Source organism: Electrophorus electricus, chromosome 8 (genome assembly GCF_041902795.1).
Source record: "Electrophorus electricus isolate QZ-2024a chromosome 8, ASM4190279v1, whole genome shotgun sequence".
In the NCBI taxonomy this organism is placed as follows: Eukaryota; Metazoa; Chordata; class Actinopteri; order Gymnotiformes; family Gymnotidae; genus Electrophorus; species Electrophorus electricus.
This window is the reverse complement of record NC_137504.1, coordinates 14,434,673-14,457,500: the sequence shown is the minus strand read 5'-3', so window position 1 is coordinate 14,457,500 and position 22,828 is coordinate 14,434,673. Positions and strand designations below refer to the sequence as shown.

At 42.4% G+C, this 22,828-nt stretch overlaps 1 protein-coding gene across 4 annotated transcripts in view; it reads left to right on the top strand.

Annotated features, from left to right (window-relative positions):
• Positions 1-7,451, top strand: part of ebf1b (EBF transcription factor 1b) — a 99,942-nt gene extending 92,491 nt beyond the window's left edge. For 2 of the 4 annotated variants that reach the window (XM_081719015.1, XM_081719014.1), the window contains exons 14-17: positions 477-659; positions 2,572-2,766; positions 3,311-3,379; positions 4,705-7,451. In XM_081719015.1, coding sequence (XP_081575141.1) covers positions 477-659; positions 2,572-2,766; positions 3,311-3,378 — 446 coding nt within the window. In that variant the 3' untranslated portion in view covers position 3,379; positions 4,705-7,451. The remainder of the gene's footprint in view (positions 1-476; positions 660-2,571; positions 2,767-3,310; positions 3,380-4,704) is intronic. The other 2 variants (XM_081719017.1, XM_081719016.1) reach the window with 1 other exon arrangement.
• Positions 7,452-22,828: the final 15,377 nt, after the last annotated feature.

The window sequence follows — 22,828 nt, the reverse complement described above, 5'->3', positions numbered from 1 at the left end:
GCAGTAGTTATTTCTCAGACACTGTGCTATGACTAGCAGAGCTATTAGTGAGAAGGTCAGGCTCTGAAAGCCTTGTGTGTTTTAGTCGCTGTGGACGTGTGCCATTCACCTTCTGTGAATGTGCTCCTGTTTGAGGATTGGTGACAGTGTCAGTCTTAAAGAGGGTGCGCTGATGAAGGCACTGTGGGGTGGCAGAACCCCACTGTGCTTGGAACTAACGGCTAACATTCGTATTTTAAGAAATAAACCCTTTCTTAAGAACTTGACCTTAATGACATAGCCTGTTGAAAGGAATAAAGCATCATTCTGTGAATATTTTATCTCTTAGAAATCCAAAAGAACTTGGTCAATCTCTCTCTCTCTCTCTCTCTCTCTCTCTCTCTCTGCCTCTCTCTCTCTCTCTCTCTGCCTCTCTCTCTCTCTCTGTGTCTCTCTCTTTCCATCTCTCTCTCTCTGTCTCTCCGTTCCTCCAACAGGCTTCAGTCGGAACACGAGCAGTGTGTCTCCTCACAGCTATGTGCCCAGCTCCACGCCCCAGCAGAGCAGCTACAGTACCGTCGCCACCAGCATGAACGGCTATGGCAACGCCGGCGCCATGAGCAACCTAAGCGCCTCGCCCAGCTTCCTCAACGGCTCCGCCGCCAACTCGCCCTATGCCAGTGAGTAATGCTCCACTCCGTCCCACCGCCTCTGGAGGACCGCCCACGGGGCGGGGTCATTGTGGGGTGGAGAGTGAGGTTCAGTTTCTGCACTCCTACTTTGAGCCTGGACAGTATTCCAGCACACTTGTTCAGCACTTTTATCGACTCTGTTAGCACGCATTTTTACGTCATCTCTGATATCCACTCAGCCTGGCATCATGAAATGAAGTAGGTGTCACATGACTCACATTCATCACCCTGTGACTCACCCCCCCCCCCCCCCCGCCCCTTCACTTCATCGGTCTGTAATGAAGCCTTTTCGTGGCCAAAGTTCCCCTTTTGTGCGACACGATGACATCATGCGGTCATCGTGTCGTACGGTCATCACGTCACAGTGCAGGCCCTTCAGCACTTGTGCAGTTCCGCACCTGCTTTGCTGGCTCCACTCCCAGCTCGGGAGTCTTTAACAGCACTTTAGAAAAAGAACGAAAGAAACTCATGGCCACTGTTATCACTTTTGCAAAGTCTTAATTGGTTCCCTATTTTAATTAACAGAAGAAAGGGAGGGCAAAGAGTTAAAGGGGAGAGAGTATGTGTGTGTCGGGGGGGTGTGAGAGAACGAGAGAATGTTGGTGTAACACTTACATGTTTGTTTGACTTAATTATGACTGGTGAAGTACGGGTGTGTGAGGTTTGAAGCTTCAGTGTTTGGGGAGAAAGTCTGGCTCCCAATCAGACAAAACACCCCTCCCACTCTCACTGGCGCTGCAATTTACACCTCACACCAACGCGAGGACGATCGCAACACAGCAGAGCTCTAACACTCACACAAAGGAATAAAGCATGTCAGAATTCAACTCTGCCTCTCTTTCTCTCTCTCTCTCTCTCTCTCTCTCTCTCACACACACATACACACACACGCACACAATCTCTCTCTCTCTTTACTCTAACCTCTAACACTAAATTGAAAGCTTTTGTTGTTCTGAATGTCGCAATATTTGACTGCGTCTATCAAAGCGACACTCCATTCTGGCCTCCATATTATCGACTGTTAATTAAATCAATAAAGTAATTGGAGGGGTAACATTTAAATTCCACCACTTTCGTCCTGCCATGTTAACAACTATTTTAAAAGGTTTGCTTACCCCATTAGACACTGTGAATCAATTTTAGACACCAGTGTCAAGATTCCAATTTTCATTAATTGATTAGTTAGGACTTGATAAATGGATTCTGCTACTGTTACATGGTTCTGCATGGTCGGCACTGTAAACAGATCTACTTAGAGAGAGTGTGATTCCTAAATGTGTGTCACTATTGAGAGGAATTTAAAAAAAAAATAGAGTGTGAAAATAAGAAAAATTACGCAAGCATGCTAATATTGTTTTTTTGGAGTGCAGAGTTGAACATTTAGCGACTAATATAAATATGTTCTTTCACGTGCAGTTGAGTTTATCTGCCCCTGTGATTTTTGTTGGTTTTTGTCTTTGTTTTTTTTGCCACCCCTCCAAAAAAAATTAAATACATGAAATAAAAATCCTTTCTCTGAACATTCCTTGTGTGCCTTGTCGGTGGTCCTCATCTTTCCTCTCTCTCTCTCTCTCTCTCTCTCTCTCTCTCTCTCTCTCTCTCTCTCTCTGTCTCTCTCACTCTCTCTCTGTCTGTCTCTCTCTCTGTCTCACTCTCTGTCTCTCTCTCTCTCTCTCGCTCTCTCTCTGTCTCTCTCTCTCTCACCCTCTCTCTGTGTGTGTGTCTCTCTCTCTCTCTCTCTCTCTGTCTCTCTCACTCTCTCTCTGTCTCTCTCTGTCTGTCTCTCTCTCTGTCTCACTCTCTGTCTCTCTCTCTCTCTCGCTCTCTCTGTCTCTCTCTCTCACTCTCTCTCTGTGTCTCTCTCTCTCTCTCTCTCTCTCTCTCTGTCTCTCGCCCCCAGTCGTCCCCTCCAGCCCCACCATGGCCTCCTCCACCAGCCTGCCCTCCAACTGCAGCAGCTCCTCGGGCATCTTTTCCTTCTCGCCGGCCAACATGGTGTCAGCCGTCAAGCAGAAGAGCGCCTTCGCCCCTGTGGTGCGACCCCAGGCTTCGCCCCCGCCCACCTGCACCAGCGCCAACGGCAACGGTCTCCAAGGTAGAGGCCATGCTCTCTGTCTGCTGTAAATGCTTCCCTTCACAACATGTTAAATGCTTACAACAGCAGTGGATGCCACAGCAAACCATCTTACATTTATATATATATATATTTATGTATTTATTTATTTATGTGTTTTTCATGTTATATTGGAAGTCAATTGTGTGTGGTGGACATTTACAAAAAACGGGGAAAAAAATTATTACAAAATCACACAAGTGATTTTTCTATTGCACTAGAAGTACTAATGAAAACTGAACCAAATCATCCATCTGTGCATGTCTGACTGGGGGAAAAGGCCTCATTTAAGACTTTCCCAATATCTCAGGCTCTTTAATGTTTCATGTTGATGAATCTTTTACAAGCAGCCAGTCCCAGCCCACCCAGATGCATGTTCCTCTAACCCCTGCGTTTTGTTCTGTGGTTTCACATACCATCCACATCAGGTGTGAAATTAACCCTGTTTCTCTTTTTCCTTCTTTTGTGCCCCTCTTCCTTTTCCTCTTCTTCCTCTACTTCTCTTTCTCTCCATTCCTGCCTTCAGATCAGTCTTTTGTGGACTCTAACAAGTACTCCACAGCCAGCGCACTCCAGGGCCTGGCCTTCTCTTGAAGTATGTTCTTCACCTCCCTCTCATAAGCTTCACCTAACAGTCCATCCACCCATCCAGCACTCACGCCTCTGTCCAGTGTGTGTCCATGAACTTGCTTATGTTGTGCTCAAGCTCGTGTGTGAAAAGAAGAAGAATCCTGTATCTTGATAGGACTTTTTTTAGTGTGTAACAGTATAGGAGTGTGTGTGTGTGCATGCTTGTGTGTGTGTGTGTGTGTGTGTGCATGCTTGTGTGTGTGTGTGTGTGTGTGTGTGCATGCTTGTGTGTGTGTGTGTGTGTGTGCATGCTTGTGTATGTGTGTGTGTGTGTGTGTGTGTGCATGCTTGTGTGTGCGCGCGTGTGTGTGTGTGCGTGCGTGCGTGCGCGCGCGCGTGTGTGTGTGTGTGTGTGTGTTGGCCTCAAGCCTCTGTGCGTTAGCAGTGATTGCTGTAGAACGCAGTGCCCGCAGAAAACCCTGCCACTCTCCTATTTGTCAGCAGTTGCTAAACCAACATTGCCCCAAATCCGCAGCAATAAGCGTTTTTTCCTACTTCTAAGAAACTTCTAGAAAACTTTGTGCCAAGACCAACTTCAGAGTCAAAAGATGAAAGTTAAGATTTGAAAGTTTTTTGTACTTTCATTTAAACATTAAAGTACATTGTTGTACTAAAAAATATATATTAAACTACATTATAGTACTATAAAGGACAAATTGCATAGTAGCTCAGAGATAACATGTTAATAAAGTGTCCTGCACTGGCTTCGTCATAGCTGTCGTGTCACGGCATGGTTCGCCATCATCTCCGTCACTGCAGGCGTCATTCTGGAGGTTTCGCTGAAGCTCCATCTCTCGCTTCGCTTTGATGCTGGAGTGATGCAATGCCTTACAGGGCTACAATAATGAAGCAAACAAATAAGCATGGGGGGGGGGGTCAAAACCAAGCATAGCAAGCATGCTCTCTGCCAGTTTGCCAGGATTTATCCCGCCGCCCTGTTTGAATCCATGCTGGAGGGAGAAGGCCTCCGGCTTATTCTGCTGATCACGTGATTACAGATCTGATGGGCACAGAGAGTATGAAATGGTATTCGGTTGCCAGCTGATGGAAGCTTTTGAAGACAGCTCCGCCGGTCTCTCTCCTGCACTCCTCCCTCTGTGTTTCACTCATTCCTGTCTGATCTCGAGAGGCAGGAGATATTAGCAACTCTGTTTCTGTAAAGTGATGGTTAATGAGATACAGTGAACTAATACAAGCCCTCTCTCTCTCTCTCTCTCTCTCTCTCTCTCTCTCTCTTTCTCTATCTCTCTCTCACTCCCTCTCTCTCTCTCTCTCACTCTCTTTCAACAGTGATCCCTGGAATGATCGTCCCGCCCATGTAGAGTGAATGGGACTGTGTGTGTGTCTGTGTGTGTCTGTGTGTGTGAGGAAAGCCCAGGACACACACTTTCCTGGTGCTGCTCTCCCTGAGTGTACACAGAAGACTCCGGTTGTAGACTGACCCTGCAGTCTATCTCTGAAGGATCACTACTTTAAACTCAGGCCCTTTTTTAAACGGAATCACCTTTGAAATGAAATGATAGAAGGAAAGAAAACCTGGACTGTTGTATCAACTTGTTTTGATGTTGAAATTTGTACTCACCTTGTAGACACTTTTTAAGTTGAGGGGTAATGCCACAGACATTTCTTAAAGTCTTAATAGCCCCACCCACACAAGTAGAACAGAGTTCTATTTATTTTCAATTTCTTTGTTTAATTTTTGGTTTGCCATTCTATCTATGTGTTTGGTTCTTTGTTTGTTTGTTTCTTTGTGAAAGAAGTAATGCCCTTTTATGAAATGTAAGATACACAAAAGACACAAGTTGCAGTGTTTTCTATTTATGAGTTTATAGACTAAATGAAGGATTATGGAAGATCTATGAAAACTACCACACTTCAACAACTTAGATTGTGTAAAATCCATTGTCACTTGAGGCCAAATTAGACCTATCAGAAGACTGGATTAACATTTTGAATTCTCCAGAAATCTAATCATTTTTTAGTGGCAAAGGTTGGCGGTGTGTTATTAAAGCAGGCACTCCAGTGCAAGTTGCACTGTTGCCATGGTCCCTAAAGGTCAAGGATTGCCAAATATCCAGATGCTCCAATTTGCTTTGCAGGCCCTTTCACGACATCTCCATCTGAACTGCCATAAAGCTCTGCATTTAAAAAGTTAACCAGACAATACTTTAATGCATCCTGTTTTCATTTAGAATGCAATGAAATATTAGGCCAAGAAAAAAATATATGGTTGTGAATGGCACAAAATCAAATGTACAATATTACGATATTGTCCTTGATTTGTGTGCATTGTTTGTTTGCCACCATTGATGGAATATTTATGAAGGAATGCCTTTTCATGCTGTTGCCATTTCATATAGAAGGTTTGACCTTTTTTTCCTCCTTTTTTTTTGCGGAAAAACTGTGATCATGTGTAGTTGTTAGGTTTTGGTGTTCTGCTTCCAGTGTATCCCAAACATCTAGAGAAGCACATAGATTTGAGGGGTGTTAGTGAAGCGTTTAATTGCCTGATCCTGGATCTGCATTGCTTTCTGGTTAACAACCTGACTAGGCTGATGCTAACAGAGAGAAAGAGGGTGTTATTGTCAAACCATCCACTCCAGATAACAGCCCAGTCAGCACTGTGAAAGTTACACGCCCCTTTTATCAACCATAGGATATCTGGATTAATCATTGTCATTATCATTTTTTTAAATTGTGTGTTTTTTGTACAGAGTAATGAGAATGCAATTTTTTGTGTAATTTGTTTTTCTTTCATTTTGCCAAAGTTATTGTTTGAAATATATTTATACATCAAAAGAAGTCTTAAGGCAGCTTTATAAGACTTATTCTCACTCATGTTTACGCCATACGAAACAGATCTCATTGAACTCAGCTAGGAGAATCTGATTATCAATGAAGGGATATATGTAAAATATCCATATAGCATATGTATGTATCGCTAACATTTTGTACATTGCTTCTAGTCTCTGCTTCTCATCCATGTTACTGTTGTAATCTGCAGATCTGGGTTTTTTTATTATTGTTGTTGCCCACTTTTTTTGGTTGGTAAATGTGATTTATGAATTAGTTTTTTGCATCGTTTTGGTGTGTCGAATTACACCTGCATTGTCATCACCACCCACAAGAGGCCATCGGTTTATTTTTCTATCATTTTTAAGTTAACTAAATGTCTTACTATTTTATGTTGAATTTCTGCACCATGTGTCAAAAATCTGCAAAATATTTAGATTTGCTCAACATGCCTTATTCACCCAGTGTATCACATCAATATAAATATGTTTACTTTCTTTTTTTAAACACTGCTTCATTCAACCGGAATGTTGTTCTGTACACAATATGATCAATATCTTTACTCTTTTGCATCGTTAATGTCCAGGTTTCCACAACGTTAACGTTTCATGTCCACCAGCAGTTAAGATGCCTTAACCATGCCGAGTTACATGTGTCATCTCTTACATGTGTAGCTGTGATCACCAGTGCTTCGCTTTGGCCTCGCCACGCAGCTTGGCAGGAAGTGGAATGACGTCTGGTTTGAAAGCTCAGATCGCACGGACGTTCAGAGCAACAGCAAACCGTGCGAGTGTGCCGTGTTGCTGATATAGTCTTAAAGAATTTCCCATCTGTCATTGCCTCTCCCCAGAGCATCCGAGCTCCCTTTTTAAAGAAGTCTGGGTATCTTTCAGTGAACTAACCATAGCCTTTTTTATTTAATTGGGATCTTTTTTTTAACTTTCTAAAATAAAGTTTGCCAGGTCAAGTCCTGTCATTGCTTACTCATCCAGGTGAACGCCTTATCGACACACACGATCCGAACTCCAGATTAGTGGGGAAATGCTATCTGACTCTCCTTTTCCCCCTGTTGTTCCAATACCTTGTCTTAGGCTGGAGATTATGTGGGCAGTTATATATTGCTGGGGAGGGAAATAATATAAAATTAAAACTACTGTAAAGATTATCATTTTCTAATTAACTTTGAACTGTAAAAGAACTTTTCAACTTTCACAATATTTAATTAAAGTTTCTTCTTGTCTGTGGCCATTCATTCTGTGTTTTTCTTTGGCAAGAAGTCATTTGGCTAACAGTACCTTTTCACTGCATGACGATGTCTAGGGAATCTGTTTCTGAGATGTTTAAAAATGTTAACCTTCCATTCTGAACCAATATGGAAAGCTTATAAAGTAGGCGCATAACAGCGAGATCAAATGTTTATTAGCAACAAAAAAGGCTTTGCAGGTTACTTACTTTCATGCGATTTTATTTAAGCAATCCACTGCACTCATCATCAGTTTGGCTTGCAACTTTAGTGCACGAAAGCAATAGTGCAATTAATTACAAGGCTATAGTGTACTTCAGAAATGAGTGAGACCACGCTGAATATTACTGTAGCACGTATTTCAAAATAGGTGGAAGTCATTTTACATCTACATCAAAAATTAACTGCCCCCCCCAACCCACCCCCTAGTAATACCCACTTTAATGACAGTAATTCTTTAATTCATTATATCTGAATGGCACAGAAAATATGGCCGCACTGTTTCTTTAACATATTAACGACGGCTCTTGAGTCAGATGCTACAGGGAGCTGGGTGCATAATTGATTGATCGTTTGCATTTATGATAGTGAGTAAAATGATTATCTCTTTCTTGGTGCATATCTAATCTAAGCCACTCTGCTCTAATGAGGTTGCACACGTCCCGTTCCACTGACCTCCTGCCACCACGTGAAGACAGTACTGGTCTTGGGGCTCTTATAATGTCCTGTAGTATGTAAAGTACACGCATATGTATCTTTGAGATCAACTCAAGTGCTTTGTTAAGGGATTAGTGGATTAGTAGGTTTTTATCCTGAAGAACCCTAGATAAACCCTCAGGAAACCCTTAAGGTAAATGGTTATTTAAGAAATGAATAAGCTAAAAATATTTTTTATATTTTTGCATTTTCCCGCAGTAGAGGCCAGGATCTACTGACACAATAATCAAACGTCATCTTAGTGTATAATGTCCATGTAGCCTGTAAGTAGCTGTATAATACAAGATGATGCAGACAGCGCGTTCATATAGACAGACTTAAGCTGGCACTACTCACAACTAAAGCACATCAGTGGATCTGTGTTTTTTGGCCAGTTTATGAAACCTCGTTTGAAAGCGTGTAGCAGACTCACAGACTACTACTTGATTGTCCCTGGTGCTCCCAAGTTTTGATCTGATTTACCGGTATTTAAAAAAATTGTGATCCATTATTAGGCAGCTGTGGCGTATAAGGAAACTACTAAGAAACAGAATGGAAGGCATGACAACCAGTCCAGTTAGGTGGTTGCATTTTCACGTTTTTCATAGGACTCAGTTTTATATGCACACTTTACCTGCTACTGTTCTTATTGCACCCCCTCCTCACCCCCCACATACGTGTTGACCCACACATACCCCTCTGTCCCACCCATGATGTCTTGGAGGTATATATGACAGTGATAGTAACACAGTGGGTTAAGTGATAACGCTTAGGGTATCCATTAGCTAATGGATCTGTGTGTGTGTGTGTGTGTGTGTGTGTGTGTGTGTGTGTGTGTGTATGTGTGGGCGTGTGTCCAGCCCTCTCCCCTTTTACACTTAACCCTTGTGTATACACCCCCTCCTCCTCATCTCTTCTCCCATTCTCACTCTCATCCTTCTAATGCAGACAGAGGCTGATGGATGAAAAAGTGAAAATATAATTGAGCAATCAGCAATGCAGGGCTATTTGTCCTGATAGAGAGATACAGAGACAACTGAACATGTGGAAAGGGCCAAAGAACTATACCAAAGGCTACATGAACAAAGCAGGCTGATTGGAAAGTCTAGTTCTGCACTACAAGTGTATATTTTGCAATACAGCATCTTTGGGAGTCCACCACCTGATCAAGTTAACTGGTTCAGCATTATGACAACATTATGTTAGCTTAATATCATGGCTTCATGAACCGTTGTTTGTGTCACACCCTGGCTGGCACCCAGCCAGCACTCACAAACCACACCCACAAAACCACGCCCACAGATCACACCCACAATCCAAGCCCACGCCCAGTCCCAATCACTGATTAGTGATTATCACCTTCACCGGTCCCTCTTTGGTTTTCCCCTGTTTAATCCCCACAGCTACCTGAGTTCAGTGCTTCACACAGACTTGTACAGACTTTGCCAAGCCCGATGACTTAGTCTGTTAAATCAAATTAAATCAAATTTATTTATATAGGGCTTTTTACATCAGATGTTGTAACAAAACAGCTTTACAAATGTCCAAGCCCCCAGTTAGCAAGCCAAGGACGATAGTGGCAAGCAAAAATTCCCTAGAGAATGGGGAAGAAACCTTGAGAGGAACCAAGACTCAAAGGCAGCATCCTCCTCTGGCCAACAACGGACACTACAATAATAACAGTTTTAAGAGAAAAATAAATAAATAATAATAAAATTAAAAAAATAAGTAGTTAATGTGTAGTCCTGTTTACTAGAATCCTAGTCTGGTCCCAACGGTGTGCACGTGTCTGAAACGCATCCCGCACTAAAACATCCATCAAGGACAACAGAGAGTAGTTGGCTGCGGTAGAGGTGTGGTGGGCTACAGCAGGGGACATCAGGGGAGGTGGCAGGAGCCATGGCAGCTCAGTAACAGAATGAGATAAAGATGAGCCTTTTTTCTCTATATCACAGTTTGCAGAGTAGTGTACTATCTGACCTTATATAGCACACCTTAATTAATAACATATATATACAATGCACAATACATTATACAATACAATGCACTATACACATATATACAATATTATATCAGAGAAATGGCTGCATGAAGATTGTTTATTGATCCACTTACAAGCCTTTTAGCTTCATCAATGTCAGGTTTCATAAAATGCTGCTATTACTCAAAGAGGCTGACCAATGATAAGCAATGCTGATAAAATGATATGAATAATAATAAACCCATGCAGACCGCGGGGAGCCGAATTCAGAAGCCAGCTAAACGTCGTCCAAATGCATAATTTATCACAATGTCACTTGACTTAAATAAAAGGATAATCTAAAGGAAAACTACAGGCTACTGGTCACCTCAGTTCAGATGTAGCTATAAAGCTTTGTAAACATGCACTAGCAGTCAGGAGTGTGAGAACATTAGCTTGAAGGATTTTTTAATGATGCCCCTTCACTAGGGTTCGACTAAAGGTCTGGGTGGGTTGGAGCATATTTCAGTGTATCGTTTAAGGAAGAGTATTACATCTTAGCAGCGCCTCATCCACTGTGACAACTTGTGAAAGCCAGCTGTTTCCGTGTAAGGATTAGCCCTTATGACAACACAAATTACAAGCATCAATCCTAAATAAATATGAGCTTCAATTGATTGAGCTTGTGTAGATCTCCGCCAAAGACTACTTCTGTTTAGCCTTAAGGTGTGTGTGATTCAGACTGTGTGAAGGTGACACATGTTCTGTAGTCACGCCTCTGTTCTCTTCCTTCTTGTCAGTCCTGAAAAGATCTTTAGATCACCAGTAAGGTGACCAGATCACACGTGGACTGGCTAACAACAAGCACTTGAAAGTACATTACAAGTGTGACAGTCAGGGGTGGGGCTAGCACATGTCACTCAGGTTGTAACCCCTCCCCCTTATTAAGGTGCTTGGGTAAGAGGAGGAGCGATAGATCTAAATGCAGTTTTACTGCCTCAGAGATACCTGAGAGGAAGAGGACTGGTTGAGAAGTCCTTCTAGATGCAAACCTCCAAAAAGAGATTTTATGTCCGATTTATTTCTGAATGTAACTTTTATGAATATTTTTTATATGTTTCAAAAATATGTTCACCCCTGTCCGTGAGCATCTGTTTCTGAGTCTCTCTCTTGCTCTCTGGTTTACACCAGAGTGGTATTGCTTCACTCCTGACCACTCCACACTTCAACAATATTTCACTTTGTGTTCAGCTTTGTGCTCAGCATTTAAAATGACATTATAAGCAGCACATGATCACAACTTTAAGAAGAAATTTTCACTGACTTATTACATATTACAAACAGGAGTTGGTATGTGTTTTAAAAGCAGTCCATAGAAAACAAATATATGATCATTATTGATAACCGTGGTTGATAATCATAGTTGAATACAGTACTGTATATTTTTATCACTTTGCATCAATCGTTAGTTAAGTAGAATTAATTGTATCACATTTGAACAATATAAAGGATGATCGTAGATTTGGAATGGCACAGGATATTGAGTGCAGCATGGCCTGAAAAGATCACATTAAGCACTTTATACTATTATATACTACACTTTATATTGTTGCACTTAATTATACTGCTATTTCTTACTGTATAATTATTAAACACTTTATACTATTTAAACTTTAAACCTGCCATATTGGTGATTTACAATAAAGATTTACAAGCCTCTTGTCCTTTATTTTAGTTTTGTATTGTGATACTGAAGCTCAGGTGGTGAAGAGGGCAGGTCAGAGGGCAGTTCAGCCATCTCCCCCTCGAGAAAGCCTCTCAAAACGATCGATTCGGCGGGGAAAAGGAGAAAGAACAGAGTCTTCCACCTGATGGACACACAGAGGGCAAGATGTAATAGAGACAGGTAGAGGACGACTGTCGGCACTTACCTCACCCCACCCCACCCCCATCCTCCACGCACAAACACACACAAACACACAACCTTCAACAGGTGCATGACATCATTATATTGCAGCCTAGCCGCAAAGCACATGCAACAGGAAGTATAGGCTAGCCAGTATTTTGCTACTCTAAACAATGACATCAACAGCTATTACAGGCATATGCTAACTATTGATCCGGTCATTTCGGGGTGTTGTCTCGATGAGGTCATTTAATGAACAAATCTCCAATGTTTGAGAAGTACTTCCAATCCATCTAAATTGAATTGTCTTCTTCCTCTGATTTCGTTTCCATCCACCACAGATGACCAACCTGTATTGCTAGGGAGACTTAATGTAATGACTCAATCTAGACTAATCAGTATGTTCAGTTTAATAGAGGCAATTGCACACTGTGCAGGATGCATTCAAGAGTATGGCATAGCGCATACGTTCAAAAATGTGGTGTGCTGAGTTCGAAAATGTAACTGGTAAAGATAGTCTCTACTAATTGCACATACAATCTCCCAGCAATTCATTATTGAACTAGCACAGCACCGCATATTGTCATATGCAATGTGAGGACAATATCACTTTTTATGAAAGAAATCTGACACATGAAGTAGGTGTTGAAATGTTCACAGTCCAAGAAGACACTGTGTTAGCAAAACTATAGAGTGACAGAAATATTAGTGTATGTACAAATAATATAGCCAATTATAAAACTAATGCTACACTAATCAATACACATATGGATATCAGTTGAAGAATGATGTCTACATATAGAGATGCAGTTTAATCCTTCAATTTGGCAGTGAGTCAGTGTTCTCTCCTCCGGTCTATCGTGAAGACTCATGAAATGTTCCACCTAATATTATCTACCAGTGAGACTACCAATGGAGCATGGGTAGAAATTTTGACTGGACAATTTGACAATATTTCATCATCAGTGCATTAATGTACCCCTTATGTTTTATGTTATCTTCTCACACTGTCTGGTTGTTGAGGCTAACCCTAAAATGCTAATGTCAGTTTATTTCCCCCCCCCCCCCCCTTCATTTCCTATTAGCCCTGTGTTGATTACATTTCCAACTTAACATTAATTTTGCACTAAACTATGAACAATGTAGCAAAAAAAAGAAAGAAGCATAATGGTTACTAATAAAATGTTGCTACATAAAATGCTACCAGTTTGTTGCAGGTCATAGATATTTCTACCAATGGTTTGGGTAAGCTGGGCCATGGCATCAAATAATTAGCCAATGGTGTAAAACTCATCAAGAAAGGGTTCATCAGATAGTGACTTGGACATGTTCTGTGCCCTGATACTATACAGGATTTGGATACATGTCTGTCCTTATTGGCTGTACTCTTCATAACAGTTCTACACCGAGCTGTGTTGCTTCTACATAAGTCCTATCAGTCTGTGAATATGGTTCTCAACATGGTCGGCCACTAACTGTCTGCATTGTCCTCTCCTTTGCTGAGAGGTTTCGGTCAGAATCCTTGCGCCTCAATGCCGTAGCCATGACAATGATATCATGGGAGTCGATGCCCCCAACACACTAAATAATTGAGATAATTACAATCCCATGATGTCACCTTGAGCCTCTTAAATGTTTGATGAGGCACTTCCTGTGGGTCACACGGGCCCAGCATGGACTTTAAAGCCATTGTAAAATTGTAAAACTTGCATTAATAGTCTGGAGACCCCTGTAGTGCAGTATGATAAACCTACGCTCTCTCTTTCTTTTCCATGTCACTCTTTATTCATTTTGTGGTGATGGCTAAATGGTCCTCTTCACTTCCTTGCACCTCTATCTATCTATCTATCTATCTATCTATCTATCTATCTATCTATCTATCTATCTATCTATCTATCTATCTATCTATCTATCTATCTATCTATCTATCTATCTATCTATCTATCTATCTATCTAGTGCAGATCAGGAACAAAGATCAAACCCTGAAAATGAAAGGTTACAACATTTTGTGTAGTATCAGAATAGCTTTTTTAGCGTCTAAACAGAACCAAGTTGTCTGATTCATAGCGTAACCTTAATGTAATGTGCTCTCCACAGGTACTAACTGGGTTGCCTTCAGTGATTGTATCATTAAAGTCTTAGATCAACCACAGGTATAATAGTCAGTTTTCGTTTGAGGTTAACAGACATTCTTTATATGGACGAAACAACTAGTATTTAAGGGTAGTGTAATACTGCACGAGCTATTCCGAAACTACACGACTCTCGAAACACTTACTCCCAGGTCTAACCTGCAACGTAAATCCTCTAGAGTCTCCATACAAGTCAGTTACTGAACAGCACAGGCAGATCTTTGTCTTAGGTCCCGATTCTGGGATGCTGTATGTGGCCGTTCAACTCTCCTCTATAAATCTGCACGTCTCTTATCCCTCAGCCCTCGGGTGAATGCGAGTGGGTCAGAGAGTAGGTCTTGCCCAATGCTTTACCCCCCGTCAGCATGGTGCTGGCCAGTACATCACCTCTTTTTTTGTTTTTGTTTTTTTGAGGGGGGGTTCACGTACCACACTTGCTCAATACCACATTCATTCCAGATCAGGACACTGTCGAGGTGCGCCAGCCAAAGGCAATACGAGTCAGGCCTCGCCTTGGAAATCTCGGCACGGAGGTCGAGCGAATCTGGAAATTGCGCAAAGGTGAAGTTTTTGCTTGACGATTATTCCAAACAGCTTTTGTTTTTGAAAGGAGGGGAAAATAATTTGAAAATGTGCTGATGTTCCTCAGCTGCCGGTTTTTGAATCAGTCTGATGTTTTCTGATTTCAGGGGGTTGATTGAAATGGTCATGGCCAGATATTGATCAGTTCCAGTTTAAAGAGATCCATCTCTGGGGATGGTGACCTCTGGTTTCAGGGCACTGTGTTGCATCAGGTCTTTCTGTGGTCCAGCACCTTTCGCGATAACAATATTTGTAATATGTTTCACTGATTCAAGGATAATAACACAGGCGGAGGTCATTGTTATAGCTAAAATATAAAGGTCTGACATTATGTCTGACACTGTGTGAAACGTGATGGTGGTGATGTAACTTCATAATGGGGATTTTTACAACCTAATTCATTTTAATAGAAATGGAATTTTAGATTTATAGGTGTGGCGAGGGGGGGGTTCCTTTTTGTTGTTGTTGTTTTTTCACTGTATGCACAAACTGTGTTTACCTGTTATTGGTTATTACATATTGTTGCAATATCGCTGTGTAACATGTAGTACGTTCTGTATATCAGTAGAAGTGGATATAGCTTAAAGTTTTGGTCACTGCTTTCCTTTTTTTTTGGTTTGATATGCCAACTGTTTTCAACCATATGCATAACTAAGCCTTAACTACATTTTCTGCAACTGCATGTGTGCATCGTTGCGATTACAGGGATCACCGTGATCACTTAGGAAGCTGGAAAATTTGTATGCTAGCCATTTATGGGGGAAGGGGGAAGAGAGACACTGAAAGTGAAAAACACTGTAAGTCTCTCTCTCTCTCTCTCTCTCTCTCTCTCTTACTCTCTCTCTCTCTCTCTCTCTTTCTCTCGCTCCCATGGGAAGAAGTCTGGAATCAGCATGGGGATTTCATGAGCTATTCATCACAATGAAAACACTTAAAACACATGCGAGGCCCTCTCCCATAATCATTCAACGTTCATTTGGCGGCCCCCGAGGCAGCCTCCAGCTTTGATAACATCTGTGTGTGCTTGTGTGTGTATGTGTGTGTGTGTGTGTCTGTATGTGTTTGTGTATTCATATGTGCTCAACCCACTGGGTGCTTGGACAAAGGGTCTAACTTAACCCTGAGAATGATGGTGCAGTGGAAGTGGCCACCGCTAATAAAAACTGGGACAGCTATTTTTTAAATGAGGGGTCAAGATATATGAAACATGAGAAAAGACAAAGCAAGCAAATGAAACGCTCCTATAACACTTATTCCACCTTCTGGAAAAATCTTAGACTTTCAACAACAGTTTAGTTTTGGTTCAAGAACAAAGTGTTACAGTGCATAGGTACCAATATCCATCCTGCCCATAGGTATATGAGAGTATTAAAGTACTACCTACTACTTAAGTACTACTTAAATTATGGTTGGGGAAGGCAGCAAATAAAATTTATAGCAATTACTGTACAGTATTACAAAGTAACTGCTTCAAAATATACTAAAAGTTAATAATATTTAATTCAGAATACTAGCCAATTTGTCTTTAACATGTTTCCTCAACAGTTAAGTGCTTCATCACAAGGAAAGGTCTATAAATATTACCCACAGACTACACCCACTACCTCACCCCAGTGGGGATAGAGTTTAAATCTTAATTCCAAACCAGACTTGAAACATTTCAGTGGTCCCTCAAACACTGACCTCAAATCAGCTCTTAGACCCCATTCTGGCCATGTAGAGTATAGCTGTGAAATAATTCTCCATAATGGATGCCTAAGCTGCTGCTCTCGGCTCACTCCATTGCTGTGGAAGCCATTCATTAGTGCTAATTTGACATGTTTACCAGCCAGCCTCCACACGTCAGAGGCTAAATACGATTGATGGAGCTCAAACAGAAACACCTTCCACGCCTGGGACTGGATCGCAAAAAGTACTTCTCAAGGACCGGGTTAGGTATGCCTAGGGCGTGTGTGTGCATGTGTGTGTGCATAAGTGGGCACCATTAGTAGACTTTAAATGCATGTATATCTGTGTTTTAAGCAAAATAATGTAAAATTGAGGTCTTTGTGTCTTTCCTTATTCTAAAAAAAGAGAACACTCCTATGCATAAATTGATATTTGCAGATAAATCATAAAGAATCTCAGGGAAAAATTAAAAGCATTTGAAAGTAACTACTACATTTATGTTGTCTCATCTAAATATGACAGGATCCATGTAGGCAGGTTGAATGTCTTAGGTGTTATATAAAAAGAACAGCCAACTGTCCAGTTACTTCTGAAATGGGGGTCTATATCATGGGCTATGACTCCTATATGACTCAAAGCTGGCTGGAATCTACACTGGAACCTCATAGTTTCATTCTCAACCCAAAGATCTGGAGTAAAGAGCCATAACAATAATCAAAAATCCGTGTCTAACTACGTACAGACGACACCACAGCTACTGCATGACTCTCTTCACCTTTGGCCTCCCACGGCTGGACTGGAAGTGGTCAAAACTGGAATTACTGGGGTGGGGAGGGAGATGTGCTCCAGGATCAGCCCAAACCCTGGGAATCATGGAGTTGCACAAGCCAGCCTCCACCCACACTCCCCGACAGTGCCAAAGCTTTAGACATCAATAACCCAAGCAGCATTTCCCAAAGTCAAGGTCAGCTTCCTCTCCCTCACTCTTTCTGTCTTTTTAGCTTATACTGAACATTTCCTGGTAAAGTGTTTTTTTTTCTGTGAAATTCTCTACTTCTTTATTCATCTTGTGTCTAAAATGCTGGTGATAAATACTGGAGGTTTTAAGCTTTTGCATTTGTGTGTGTGTGCGTGTCTGTGTGTTTGTGTGTCACGTGCATGCGTGATTGTCCAAAACCTAAGTTAAAAAATCCTCTAAGTTGTAACATCCATGCTTCACTTTCATAATTTGTCTTACTTTTGCAGACTTGATGATTTTTTTGTATGTATCTGAGGGATTTCAGCTCTACACTATGTTCTATATCCCGCTATCCTCCCTAAGATGTACTGCACGTTTAGCTTGGCTCAAATACCCCATCAAGTGCAGTTTTTTGTTTTTGTCTTTGTTTAAAAAGCTGGAAGGAAGGAAGACCTGCGATGTTGCTGCATATTTCAAATTTATAAAACTTGGAAACTCTTCACGTTCCAATAATCTTAGTCCAACTGAAAAAAAGAATTGAAAAAAAAAAAAAACTGAGCACAAGAAATACTCATCTGGATGTCATTACAGTCACGTGTGTGTGTGTGTGTGTGTGTGTGTATGTGTGTGTGTGTGTGAGCATTTCCAAACATGACAACATTAGTGCCATATTTCATAATTATGGTTCATAAACATCTGGTGGACCTCTCATTCACATTCCTGTGAGTGACTTTTCCTCTCTTACACAGCTTGTGAGGTTAAATCTCAGTGAGGTGAGAACTCGCTGAATCCTTTAGACGATTCCCTTTCTGATTAGTTCATTGCCTGCAGTGAAACCACTTGAAAACTGCAGTCCTTTTAAAAAATTCAAACCGCTAAGGTTTCTTATTATTTTTTATAAGCCATAGCAGGTTCCTGAATTCATCTTACCCATCATACTTCCATAAAAAAATGCAACAACTCATGTTCGTCTCTGATTAATTTTACAATGCATTTCTCCAAGTGCTAGCGTGAAATTAGCTTTAGTGCACAACATGGGAAAGTACAGTAGCTTTTCTTTCCACCATGCTCTATTTTAAAGTCAGTTATATAATCCTGAAAGGATCCTTTAACAGCCGTTAAAGCGAGGTAAAACTCTGGTGTAGTGTTCATTGCACTTAAAATGTAATCTAATTTTTACAGATAACAGGTGAAGCTTGTGCCTTCATTTGCAGATTTTCCCTTCCCTCCATATAACAGAGACAGGGATCGGCCTGAGTCTGCCATGGGAACGCCAAGCCTTGCGGCCCAAGACTTCATGTTTCTCTTGGCTTCAGCTCTCTTCCTCCAATGCCCCCCCCCCCCCCCCGCATAATTTCACAGATTCGAAATGGCAAACACTTGGACCAAGGTGATTTGTAGCATTCTGCGGAGCGCCCCGATGGTTATGGCACATGTCAAAACAACCTCGTGATGGTCTGACGGTGAACTCGGACAAGCAAGATATAAAATCTTAGAGGCCCACACCCCTGGCGAGCCTCTGATCAGAAACACATGATGTTTAAATGATGGAAGACCCTTACAGTCGATGCTGAAGGCAGAGATTTTGAGGAGTCCTGCGGTGTTGACGTGGGGCGGTGTTCAGCCAGCCGCTTAAGCTGTGAGGTCGTGCTTCATGGAACACTTTGCCCTTCCTGTGACCTTCTGCTCATTGAGAGGTGTCACCCTGCCTCGGCTCAGTGTTTGGAGCCCCTGGCTTTTCCGCCGGTGTGGCGGGAGGACGGAGCTGAGCCAAGAAACATGGAACTGGAGTGAGGGTAAATATTGAATGGATGGATTCATCTTCACAGCCACCCATCACTGTGTCACTTCAGTGCCAGCTGTCATTTTCAGTAATGGGCCCAAGGTACCACTGTCCAAGATACACACTTGTACACACTGTAATGACAGAAGTAGAACATTTGCACAGTGATATCGGAGTTGCACAGAAGGTTTTTACAGTAATACGATCAACAGAACTGATGTTGTATTGACATACAGCACCTGACCCTGATCCAACTTTAAGTAACTATATCGTATTTACATTAGTTTTACTTAGCAAAATGCCAAGCTCATGTTATAAAAAGAAGTTGTAATGACTGCTGAGGGCCCGGGTGAGGGCTCTCATGACATCCTTGACTTTGAGTTAATCTGGTATGGGGAATCTGAATCTGAGATGCAATTGATTTGGAAATCACTTGCTTCTCCCAATCTGTCCTAGAATCTGTTGTAGAAGTAACAGAAAGGGACAGTGCTGAGAAGATGATTTGCTCAGCCATAACTCAGCTGTAGTCCTCTGCCAACCCCGAACGTCGAGGTGATGTCATGCTGGACAGGGCTGGACATTGCAATCACTTCCACCAAACTGATTACGCGAGGCCTACTGGAATGAAGGACTTGACGACATTAGGGTGGGGTGTCCTTTGGTTCACTAAAGCGTTCACTGTTCACACCCAGGATGCCGTAATAAAATAATCATCCAGGATTTGATGGGTGGAGGGACAACAAGGAGATTAAGGGTGACGTTGACGTCATGAAACAAAACTCCACGGATGTGTTTGGAATACGTGGCCCAACTCGTATGCTTCGCCCACGGTAGCAACGGGCCAACTGGGAGGTTGCTTGGCAGCATGGCCTCCTGTTGAAATGGCAGGGCTGAGCCTGAGATTATGGGTCGCCAAAGCAACCTGGTTTCTTGTGTGATGGATGGTAGTTTGCTGTGGCATGGCGGAATTTTATATTTGGTTCTTTGCACAATCGCTATGCCTCTCCGTCAGAAAACATAACAAAGAATTGTGTTTGCTCCATGCTCCAATTTTGAGATTGTAGACTGCAAATGCAATACCTTCACCCTTAATATGGTTTACAGAGTAGACATGGAACATCTTGCCCCAATACACATTGGATAAAAAATGAACCATTTGCGTAGCTGCATGGAAGGTTTTCATGGTAACACGATCAACAGAACTGATGCTACATTACAAACAGTATTTGTACTTCTAGCCAAATGGGTACCATGGCATCATCCTTTAGTTTCACTCCAGGATATCCGCAGCCATTGAAAGCCCAGTTCAGAAAAGGATTCCCGCGTTATAAACACATCAGCATTCGTGTCCGCCAGATCTGAGCAGAGCGACAGATGGCTCCTCAGGAAACAAAGAAGGCCCCATCAGAGCAGCTCAAGGTTGGGCAGATATGACAGCGCAGGGCTTCACAGTAACCGCCGCTGCAGCCTTCGCCCTGTAAGAGGAACCAGCTGACGCTGTCCAGGTCAACAGCAGCCCTTCCACATTCCTGGAGTGCTCACTCGTCTGGCAAAGGCTGCGTCGCCAACAGAAAGACCTGTAGTCATTGCCCACCATTTCTCCTTGAAAATGATTAAAAAAAAACTGACAAGAAGAAAGAAAGAAAGAAAACGAAGATGGGTGGGGGCGAGGGGGTGAATTATGCAACTCGGGGAACATAAGAGCACAGGGACTAAACACTCCATCGCTTGTGGTCACCACCACAGCATTTGTTTTGGTTTTCGATGATATTTTAGTAAATTGAAAACACTGACACCCACGGCTTTTCTGGGGGCCCTGGGAACGTGCCGGATTCTTCTGGGATCTTGGGAAACATGTTCTGGAGGGAACAGCCTACAGAACCAGGCATGCTGAGACATTCAAAGACATCTTTACATCTTTGGTGACTGGATGGTGTGGATAAAAAAAATAAAATAAAATAAAAAACCACAGGAAAAATTCACTTTTTTTTAAATTTACCACTACATACACACAGAACTCCCCCCACAACCCAAATGAAATTTCCACCACAGTGTCCACATTCTCTCCTAGGTCATGCGGAAATGCTGCACAAAAAGTGGCAATGTTGGCTTTTTTTCTAAATTTGCAAGGTTACATGGTATTACTTACCAATAAAACTGATTTTGAAACTTACATCCCTGTGAGTCCACCAGCGTAGCGTCCCTGTCCACTGTAGGGTGTGCCATGGCTAGGCTGGTGACTCCTCCACTCGGCGCAGGAGTGGATCAATCAGTCAGCTGTTGAGGCAGGACCATATGCACGCTCTGTGAGAACTCCACAGTCCACTCGTCCTCGATTACCCCACAAGTAGGACGCAGGACCCAACCTGACCCTCACCGAAGGGCATTTGTGTTTTGAGGGTTTGTTTTTTTTTTTCATTATGTGGTTGCATAAATAACTTTCGCCGAAACTCCTTACCAGCTTCTCCAAGTCACTTATTGCTGTAAGATGAGGATTATGATTAGTTTATTAATGGATTAGGACTTTACCGGCAGCGTCATATGTCCCTGTCCTCAAGTTGGATTTCGACTTCGGCCCTGGGGATTTGAGGGGTTTCTCATCGGTAATTGAACAGATAAGGTAAGGCTTGTTTTACATGCGAGTGCACTAACCCCTCTGAAGGGGCTTCGGCGAGGCCACCTTTACTCCTCAGCAGGGTCAGAGCACACTGCGGGTTGATTTGCTTACGTCAAGATGATCCCGGGCCCCCAGCAAGTAAGTCACCCTTCCAGGCAGCGGGATTCTTGTCTCTACGCCTATCAGATAAAATCGTGGTGCAGAGCGAGACCATCGCGAGGCAGCTATGGCTGTCAGCCTCCCCCCCCCCCCCCCTCACTCTGACACCATGTAAAAGCAGAACAGGAAATTAGAGGGAATGAAAACCTGGGCGAGAATACAAATATCCATCAGCCGTCAGCTCTTCTCCTGGCCAGCCCTGCTTTTTCACGTCAACTCTGACTTTCTCCGTCTCTCTCTCTCTCTCTCTCTCTCTCTCTCTCTCTCTCTCCAAGTCTCTCGGCCAGAGGCCAGAGGAAAGCACCTAGCTGCACACTGAGAGGTGAAGGGGGATGGTGGTGGGGGGATTATCAGTTTCGCATTGTGTTCATGTGGAAACCATTTCCCCATAATCTCTAGTAATTGTATCCGTATTACAGCTAGAGTCCTGTTTTTTGTTCGCTCTACCGGCTCGGCCAATGCCGTTACCAAGCCACACAGGGGCCCCCTTTCCGAGCAAAGTGATGCAAATTGATGCAATGGGAGAGACTATTAAAAGTTTGTCAAAATAGTGCTGGGGAGATTTCCTGTTTTAATGAGCTTGCGATGCACATTCACGGAGAGACACTGTATGCACTTCCTCTGAACCTACTGAAAACAGCTCATATCACTTCTGGTTAAGGCAGGGCTCACAAGAATGGAACGGCTTACAATTGGCATTAACGTAGTACGCACAGGGACGACGTTTTGATGGTCTGATGCTGAGTTCACTTCAAAAAATCAGTTAATGTCAGCAGTGCATTCTTTCAGCCTTATCATAATGTATATCTTAGTCCTAACATTTATAACCCTTAGACAAACCAATCAGAAGTACTTAAAAATAACACTTTCACATGAGCACATGTGTACACAAGAGTGTGCAGTTGTCATTCTTAAA